The 10,213-nt window shown below is 31.7% G+C and overlaps 2 protein-coding genes across 2 annotated transcripts in view; both read left to right on the top strand.

Moving 5' to 3' along the window:
- LOC111638213 (cytochrome P450 4c3-like) overlaps positions 1–5,990 on the top strand; it is a 31,241-nt gene extending 25,251 nt beyond the window's left edge. Inside the window, exons 8-10 of the mRNA XM_023383880.1 lie at positions 2,568–2,634; positions 5,418–5,597; positions 5,660–5,990. Of these exons, the coding sequence (XP_023239648.1) occupies positions 2,568–2,634; positions 5,418–5,597; positions 5,660–5,817 (405 nt within the window). The 3' untranslated portion in view covers positions 5,818–5,990. The remainder of the gene's footprint in view (positions 1–2,567; positions 2,635–5,417; positions 5,598–5,659) is intronic.
- LOC111638214 (double-stranded RNA-specific editase Adar-like) lies at positions 5,943–8,278 on the top strand. Its single transcript, XM_023383881.1, has 2 exons — positions 5,943–5,982; positions 7,251–8,278. The coding sequence occupies exons 1-2, from the start codon at positions 5,943–5,945 to the stop codon at positions 8,276–8,278; spliced, it is 1,068 nt and encodes a 355-aa protein (XP_023239649.1).
- Positions 8,279–10,213: the final 1,935 nt, after the last annotated feature.

Consider the following 10,213-nt stretch of genomic DNA (forward strand, 5'->3'; position numbering starts at 1 on the left):
TACAGTAGAGCCTCGATTATCCGACCTAATTGGGGACTGGGGTTGGTCGGATAATTGAAAAGTCGGATAACCGAAAAGTATGAAAAAATCCATTATTAGTGTAGTATATTATTATATCCCATGTAATTAGCATATTAGTATATCGCTTTACTAATTACTAACCTACTTCGCGTTGAATTTGCATCGATGTTAAGCCTAACAAAAATTTTTTAAATAATAATCGTCGCTATTGTATCGTTAAAAATTAGAAAATTAAGCCTCTGGCTCCCTTTCATGGTCGATCCAGTATTGCTAGCTAAAACACGTCAAAATAATATTACAGTAGCCAAGACATAGCCAAATATTGTAGCGCCACATTACTAGCGGACATTTGAAATTTGCCAACTAGGCCGGTCGGTTAACCGAGGTGACGGTTAATCGGGGGTCGGATAATCGATGTTCTACTGTAAAACATAAATTTTTTTTATTTTTTCTTTCAGTTTTAAGGTATCTTTATAATACACGAAGATATCTTAAAATTTCAAAATAAAATTATTAATTATTAGTTAATTATTCCAAAATGTAAAAGATCACATACAAAAATGAATTCACAAGACTGTTTTGGTATAGATTTACCATATACTCTATTTTCCGTGTTGGTTTGATCTATAATTTTATAATCATATTAGTTAAAATCAAATTTCAATAATAGTTACATTTTTAAGAAAATCATTATCACTTATTAAATGTTCAAACCAATCAGAAGTAATTTGAAATTAACTTAATATTTAAACATACAAAAAGAGAAACAAAAATGATACAGTGGGTAATTAGTTAATGAACATAATCCGTTTTAAGAATTTGTNAATTTGATTACGCCTTAAAAACAATTAAGCAAAAACAGTTAATCGCGCGTCATTAAAGATTGATTAAAATCGCGATAAAATTTTTTTGCACAGGTAAAAATTTTTGAAAAACTTTCAGTTTTAACAAGTTACAAATGGAGGGTAATATGGAATTGGTAGTTTAAATCATTGAAAAACTGATTAGACTTCATAAAATAGTTATTTTTAACTATAAAAACTATATTTTTAAGATTATGTGCATGTCATTCCTGCTTCGAATCAATTTAGAAAAGTCTCAGATATAATTTTCCTTCTCTGTTCTGGTACAATCAAGGTGAGCCCATAGAGAACANATGTTTATTTATATGTAATAGTAAAAATACATATATATGCAGACTTGCATTTTTATTATTCATGTTTTTTATATTTTTGAGGGTTAAAGTATCTGTCCAATGTCGATTGCTTTTCTCTTTTCTTTAGGAATTTTCAAAAGTAATTAATAGTATTGTAATTGTAGAAATCCGCAACCCCATTAACCTTATTCTGGTTTGGATGCCACTTGGATGGATGATCGTTGTTCTAACATCCTCCCACTTCTTCAAAAGATCTTTAGTAGCAGATGTCGACATTGGTCCTCTTCCGTCTTCCTCTTTTTCAAAAGAAAACACATCTCGTTGAGTTTCTTTGTGTTCTTCATTTCAGAGTTCTTAGAGTTCTTCTGTCGTCAAATCAGTTTCAGGTTCCATTATGAACTCTAAAATGCTCTTTATTTCTCAGATATGATTTTCATTACTCTGTTAGCAGCTCGAGACTTCTCGATATATGTTTTATAGCTAAGATTGTGCCTACTGCAGGCCTGTTCGAGCCATATTGCCTAGCAATAATAGACATCTTGTGCCCACTTTCTACCTTAGCTATTATCTCTTACTTGGTTTCTACGATGAGCACAGTTATTGACACTCCTCTTTTTTAGGCTCCATAATATTATCAGTTTCTTTTTTAAATAAATAGTTCAGAAAAGCACTTACAAAAATTCAGAGAACAGAAATCAACTAGCCCACGAAAAATTATTTAAATGCAAGGCCCAGATGTAATTCGAAATTTGGTATTAAAACGTTAACGAACATCCGATGGGAAAGTTAAACTTTCACCTTTCGTAAATAAACCCCGAAGCAAAACTTAACGAGTGCCCGTCCGACAGTCTCACAAATACTATAAAAAATTATTGGTTAGAAAAGTTAACAAAAAGCTGGAATTACAAGGGAGAATTTCNTCAACTCTCACTTCACTGCATCGTGGGAGTCTTTCTTGAGTAGTTCATGGTATTCACTAAAGAGTGTCAAGTATACACAACTCAGACCTGTACATTCGATAAGCTATAAATTGGCTTTATTTCTTTCGCTTAGACAGTAGTGACAATATGCAGTATGTGTATCCTATATGTTTTCGCTGTCATCGCGTACACTGAGGCCACTTTTACCGATTTTTACTCTTAATTAATCAGACACAAAAGATAAGTAAACTATTACTATTGTCGAAGTGTATCTCCATACACTTATGTATCTATGACATGTATTTCGCATTTTTTCTTTTTTATATTAATAGAAACTATTTTGTATCTTAACAAAGTACTTAAGAGCAACAAACTATTTTTATGTTTTGTGAATTTTGTTTGTAAATACAAATGAAGAATTATGACACCAAATACTTGAAAACTGTTTTGTAATATTAAAGTAATTTCAGGAGACACTCAGGATCTATCCTCCGGTTCCAGTCATAGTGAGAAAAAACCCATCCGATTTGAAAGTGGGTCTGCTTTATCATCATTTAACGGATAAAAGTCTCAACGAAGAGGATATCAGAGAAGAAGTTGATACATTCATGTTCGCAGTAAAATCAGTTTTATTTACGAACTTAAGAAAAAGATATTCGGGGTATATATGAATTGTCTTTTTGTTAGGGTTACGACACAAGCGCAATGGGTATTAGTTGGTCTCTTTATCTGCTCGGATTGCATCCCGATATACAAGAGAAAGTTTACCAGGAGCAGGAAGAAATTTTTGGTGAAAACACGAATAAATGTATTACGTCCGAAGACCTTAGAAAAATGAAGTATCTGGAATGTGTTGTCAAGGTAACAATTTACGTTTAAATGCCTAGTTGAAAGGTGAAATTTACACATTTAAATAATCAACAACCGTGAGGCATTTAATAGTGAGGGCTTAACCAAACCAGTGATGGGCACAAACGATCCGGAATCGAAGTAAAAAAGTTTGATAAACACAAAAATAACTACATAGGTATGGAAACGAAAAAAACCAAAATGCATTTGTCCCTCATCAGTTGATATTAACTAAAGGCTTTAGCACATTTAAAAATATACAAGGTAAAGGTAAACCTAAAACAATGCTTAAAGCTGTAGAATATAGAGGGAAGGAGGGTAGTATGGAATACCATATACATTTCTAAAAATAAATTTACTGGTTTTTGAATAAAAATCCCAAAATCATCATCAGTACGTTTCGTATCAAATTGTAATAAACTGTCATTCGTAAAAAATACTATTTATTTTGTTGTTATAAAAAATATATTTAACCCCTCAGTTCCTGATCAACTTTTAATTAATTATAATTAAGCATTAAAAATATTTAAACTGATAAAAAGGAAAGAAATGCGTTAATTTTGAAAAAAAAGCTTCAAATTTAATATTCCTTTGTCTGGTCTTTCTGTGAAATTTGACACTGATGACTCATTGTTTACTCAGCTGGATGACCTTGAAAACAGCTGGTGTCGTATTTCCCGGGATATTCTCATAGACGTCTCGGGAGGTTAAAGTTGGGTGAATACTAGTTAGACCTATGTTTTTAAATATTTAAAAAAAATTAAAAATTTTATTGCGATTTCCGACCCCCCGACTTAATTTAACTTGTATGTAATAAAATATATTAATTTAAAAAACTAAAAAACTATTGGAGGTCGTTTTTTGACATCAGAAAGTAGCTTTAAATAACTTTACCGAAGTCAAATTCATGCACTACAACTTTAGAACGATTAATTAAATTTTAAATTTTAAATTTATAAATTTTAATTTAAAAAAATCGCCTTAAAAACAATTAAGCAAAAACAGTTAATCGCGCGTCATTAAAGATTGATTAAAATCGCGATAAAATTTTTTTGCACAGGTAAAAATTTTTGAAAAACTTTCAGTTTTAACAAGTTACAAATGGAGGGTAATATGGAATTGGTAGTTTAAATCATTGAAAAACTGATTAGACTTCATAAAATAGTTATTTTTAACTATAAAAACTATATTTTTAAGATTATGTGCATGTCATTCCTGCTTCGAATCAATTTACAAAAGTCTCAGATATAATTTTCCTTCTCTGTTCCGGTACAATCAAGGTGAGCCCATAGAGAACAGCTGAAGCATTGAATCCAAATTTTCCCTCGTTAATCTTCGGATAATTTTGCAGAATATACATTCATCGTCTTCGTTTTCTGGTTCTTTAGTTGATGGCACGAGTCCATTACAGATAATACATCAAAATGGAACGATTCATCGCTGCTAACACTGGAGTCATCTCTAGTAGGTTCAAGTCTAAAAGGTCGGTCTAAGTTTAATTTTTTAACATGTGGTTAGGTTTGGTTAGATTCTTTTGTTGTTTAAACCTTCTATTTTTTTTTTTTTGGTCCTTTCTTTCAGTTTATCCATTTATGCTAGTATTCCATAATACCCGACACGCCGTCTTGGAAAATGAATCTCTAAACTGATAAACAAAACATTGTCAGCTAAAAAACGATTACAGTATAACAAACTACAATTCATTTAGTGTGCATTATGCTTAACATCAATGTTCAAGTCACATGTGTAGGGTAAAATGTATAGGTTAAAATGTTTGAAAACTTGCCTGCAAAAATCTTGAAAATCACAAAACACAATTTGCTCTGTAGCGAGTGGTACGACGACAACAAGCGGTCAACTCTCACTTCACTGCATCGTGGGAGTCTTTCTTGAGTAGTTCATGGTATTCACTAAAGAGTGTCAAGTATACACAACTCAGACCTGTACATTCGATAAGCTATAAATTGGCTTTATTTCTTTCGCTTAGACAGTAGTGACAATATGCAGTATGTGTATCCTATATGTTTTCGCTGTCATCGCGTACACTGAGGCGACTTTTACCGATTTTTACACTTAATTAATCAGACACAAAAGATAAGTAAACTATTACTATTGTCGAAGTGTATCTCCATACACTTATGAATCTATGACATGTATTTCGCATTTTTTCTTTTTTATATTAATAGAAACTATTTTGTATCTTAACAAAGTACTTAAGAGCAACAAACTATTTTTATGTTTTGTGAATTTTGTTTGTAAATACAAATGAAGAATTATGACACCAAACACTTGAAAACTGTTTTGTAATATTAAAGTAATTTCAGGAGACACTCAGGATCTATCCTCCGGTTCCAGTCATAGTGAGAAAAAACCCATCCGATTTGAAAGTGGGCATGTATCGCATTTTGAGAGTAAATACGCTTCCCAGCAATTACAAAAATTCCATTGATAAGAATGAAATTTCCTTTCAGGTAATTATATCTTACCGGCAAAATCGTCCCTTGTAATAAACATTTATGGGATTCATCATAATCCAACGGTTTTCGTAAATCCCGAGGTGTTCGATCCGGATCGATTTCTACCAGAAAACTGCGCGAAACATCATCCCTTTGCCTTTCTACCGTTCTCTGCCGGTCCACGCAATTGCATAGGTAAGTAATTGTGATATGAGACAAAGCCTTACTGTGTTTCTGACGTATTTACCTTTTTTCAGGTCAAAGATTCGCTATGATGGAGATGAAGACAGTTTTATCGAATGTTGTTCGACATTTTCGGGTGAAGTCTTTGGACCATAGAGATAAGATTTTCGAATCTGGTGACGCCATTCTTCGTCCTAAATTCGGTATAAGAATGACTGTCGAAAAACGATAAAAAGAAAGTATTTTCTTTCAGAAAATATAAAATCTATAAATTAACCAAACAGATGTTTATAGTACAAAGTTTCATGTATTCCAGATTCTTATCTATATGATAATCTGCGCTTCAAATGTGTATACATGATTAGACTGGCCAAAAAAAGGCCAATGTTAGATAAAAGTCAGAGAAGGCGACGTGCAAACGTTGACACATACGTCTGATTTCTTTCAGCTCTTTTCTTTTCTATGTTCTTAAAAAGTTTTATGCTAGTTTTGTTATAAACAATTGAACTTTCTTGCAATTTATTTATTTTTTTTGCAATTACTGTGATTTATTACGTGTGAACGGTGAATGTCGTCTTCCATCTTTGTCATCTGACATAGACCCTTTCCGTTTAGATTGATTAATATCACTGCGTCGAAGATANGCGATGAGTGATACTTTCAGCGAGTACTCCGCTGTTTAATGATGCGCAAACACAATACATAGATATTACATGAACTAACAAGTAAAAACTTGTAAAACATATGTAATAATATGCAGCAAGAAACCTCAAAATTTCTCTCTTAGGTGAGTCTTCAAGATGCAACGTTTCGTTTAATAAATAATAGAAAGAAAACCCGACATGGTAAATTATTATTGAAATGCGAGATTTCCCGGGAAAATTAAATTTTCCGGGATTTTTCTCGTAGGGAATAAATGGCGAGAATCCCGGGAAAACGAGATCCCGGGAAAGAAACCCTAGTTGACATCTCCCGCACTCCGAAAGGTTTCGAATTGTTACCTGAAGACAATAAAAAATCAGTCGGTATTCGTTATTTTCCATCGCTTCTTTTTGTATTTGTTCAGTAAAGTGTTCATTATCCGACCATAAAAATCTTTTGCGAAAGTGTTCGTTATCCGATTTCTTCACTATCTGAACTTTTCGTTAACCGATCACCCACTGTATAGTGAAAGAATTTGGAGTGTGGCCTCAATATTATCCATATAGTTGAAAAAGTAACAAAATTAAGATTGCTGTAGAATCTAGCTCAAAGTAGATGACAAAAGTGAGTTTAGGGAACAAAATATTAAGATGGCAATTACTTTTGGAATGGTTTTGCATGATCAAAAAGAATAATGTGGTAAAACAGTAGTATTCAATAGAAGGGAAAGTGCCGTGTCTCGTATTTTATTTACGCTTGTCTACAGGACCCACAGCAGGTGTTCATTTCCTATCTGAATAGAATCTGAAGTATGAAGTATCCCGAACCAATTATTTCAACCTTCATTGGTTGAGATAATTGGTTCGAGTAATTTTATGACTTAAGGTGAACATCATTATATGGTTTACATGTTTGTAAATGATATTTACAATTATAAATAAAAAAAAATGCTTTTATTTTTGTGTGTATTTACACTGATAATTTATTATAGCAAAACATGTTGTTATTAATTATATCTAACAGCCGGAATTGCCATGACACGTGATGCAGAAATGCATAAAATAGAAATTATTGCCTTAAGCAATGGCACAAAATGCATTATTGGAAAAAATGTAAGTATGGATGGTAAATCTTTGAATGATTGTCATGCCGAAGTGCTTGTACGAAGATGTTTGAAACTTTTTCTGTATGGTCATTTAAAATTGATAGCCACTGGACGGAAAAATGATTCAATCTTTACCGAATGTAAACGAACGGGTGGTTACAAACTCAAAGCCAACATAAAGTTACATCTTTACGTTAGTGACCCACCTTGTGGTAATTCAAGAATACATTTGCCTGAGAAATTTATTCGCAAATCTTTACATCGTACTGCTTGTGGAGTTTTAAGATCAAAAAATGAATTCAGAAACGAATCTTTACTTATTAAAGCTAATGATGGAAATCGAACAATAGAGTTAATGAAACAGCAGAAACAACAGTGTATAACAATGTCCTGTTCTGATAAAATTGCCTCGTGGAACGTTTTAGGCATTCAACGTTCGCTTCTTAATTATTTCATACAACCGATATATCTGGAAAGTATTGTTTTTGGAAATGATGTTTATCCTGGATGTATATTTAGAGCACTGTGGGGTCGTTTCGAAAAATCGCTTAAAATGTTGCCGGAACCGTATCATTTAAATAAACCTAAAATATGCTGTGTAAGAAATCCTGAAAACTGCGAATTTGTAGAACATCCAGATTTCAGTGTTACTTGGTCGGTCGGATTTAAAAGCCCTGAAATAGTTAATTCAACAACAGGAAAATTAGAAAATGGAAAGATTTCGAGTTTAAGTAAGAAAGCATGTTTTCGTCGATTTAATAAATTATACAACAACATTCCAGTTGCTGCTAAACGACAGTTGAATAGAAAATTAAAGTTGTATTCGGAAGCAAAACAATCTGCCTTGAATTATCAAGCAGCTAAAAGCAACTTGAAAGAAGCATTTGAAAATGCAGGTTTAGGAGTTTGGATAATAAAACCTTTACATAAAGATGATGTTGAATAATAAATTTAATTTTATCTTTATCTTTATATTATAAATTAATCTTTATAAATGTTGTCATTTACCTTTATAATGAATTGAAAAATACAAATGAATAAGAATAAGAAAAATACAAATTTACTGTATTAAAGTTAACTTTAAATGCACGTTTTATTATTTTTAAAAATGTGTTCTTGAATGCCTTGTCAATGGCATTAAAGTTTTGGTACATTACCAATTAACTTTTATATAAAACTATATCTGGCGTTACAATTATATATGACATGTAAAAGCGTATTTGTTTATATAAATTAAGCAGGGCTGTGGAGTCAGAATTGTGGAGTTTTGATGTTTTAGCTGAAGTCGGAGTCGGATGGTAAGGAAAAGTCGGAGTCGGAGTCGGTAGATTTTTACGCCACTCCATAGCCCTGAAATTAAGCAAAAAGTTTTGGTAAAAATCCAAGTATGACATTTGTTACTTTTGTTATTTTCTTTTTTGAAATTTGCATTTTGAAATTGAATTTACAAAAAAATAGTTTTTCAAATTATATCTAAGGTTCTAGATTAGTCATAAACAAGAAAATGTTAACAAAATGATTACATTACAAATTTCTTTATGTTTCATACTTTTATATATATATTTTTTTATTACTTCATAAGATTTGAATAAGCTTGTCAAAAACAGATCAAATTCTATATTTATTTTAGAATAATTGTCTATTTGTAAAAGATCCTACAAATTTAATCAATTAGATAATATTTATTTGTTACCTGGAGAAAAAACTTTCTGTAAAAAGACAACAATAAATGGCGTTACAAGATCATTCATTCCTTGAATATAACCGCTGGCAGGATGATGAATTGTCCAAATGTATAAGACATGTTCAAATGCCTAAAAATACATAAAAGGATAATAATTGCAATTTATGTTTTGTAATTAATAAAAAGGATTATAATAATTTTGTTTAAAAATATACACTATTTCATTCAAAAGTTATAAAAGAGCTTCTTGTTCTCATTTAGCACATAAATTGCTTTACATTGTTCTGTACAATACTTGTATATCCATCTCACTTTCCTTATAAATGCATTATGTTTTACACAGTGTGATGCACCAATTGGCATACTATTTTCTGTTAAATCTAATTACCCTTCATCTATGAAGGAAGAGTTGAAAACAAAATATGCTGAAAATAAGCTGGATATTCAAGCACAAAATACACTGATACAGAGGTTATGCCCAAAATGAAATGAAATTAACATTTCTATAAATCAGGTTTAGGAAAATTGAAAAAGTACCTTAAAACTGATCAAACAAATTAGTTCAGATAGCATAAATGTAAATCAGTACTACTACTTTGGAACTAACAGGGAAATATTTATCATAGTAAAAAAATAATAATATTCAAAGAATGAACTGAAGTTAGTTACAAAATTAATTAATTATAAATGGAAATGTACTGTACCACATCTGCTAAAATTTCTCAAAATCAGTCAGGTAAATAAGACTAATATATACTTGTAAATATTCATAATACAAAACTTACCATTTATTATACCGTGTTTCCCCGAAAATAAAACATCCGCAGAAAATAAAACCAAACACTGGTTTTGCTGAATTGCGAAATATAAGACGTAACAAAATTTTTTTAGTTGTAACGGCATCGACAGATGGTTGAAAGTGGCCGTTGGCATTTTGAAAGTACAGCCACTGATTGGTCAGCAGACAATTACGCAACACGGCATGATTTGCATAAGACTATGGCTTGGGAATCACAGATTTGCATAACGTTACGGCTGGTGATGGCTAATTGGTCGGCAGGGAATCACGCTACATGACATTTGCATAGAGCTACGGTTCAGTAAGCACTAATTGGTCATCGAGTCCGATGTTGACGCTATAAAAAGGCGACAGTTCGACACACCGGATATACGTCACTCTCGTCTAAGTTCGACTTG

The sequence above is a fragment of the Centruroides sculpturatus genome, unplaced genomic scaffold (assembly GCF_000671375.1).
Source record: "Centruroides sculpturatus isolate CEXI.00-Female unplaced genomic scaffold, Cexi_2.0 scaffold1049, whole genome shotgun sequence".
NCBI lineage: Eukaryota > Metazoa > Arthropoda > Arachnida > Scorpiones > Buthidae > Centruroides > Centruroides sculpturatus.

Bases quoted from the DNA above. Each gene is read 5' to 3' on its own strand.
- LOC111638214 (XM_023383881.1), top strand. From the start codon at position 5,943: ATGATTAGACTGGCCAAAAAAAGGCCAATGTTAGATAAAA. The intron at 5,983-7,250 runs GTCAGAGAAGGC...TATATCTAACAG, and splicing joins AAGGCCAATGTTAGATAAAA to CCGGAATTGCCATGACACGT.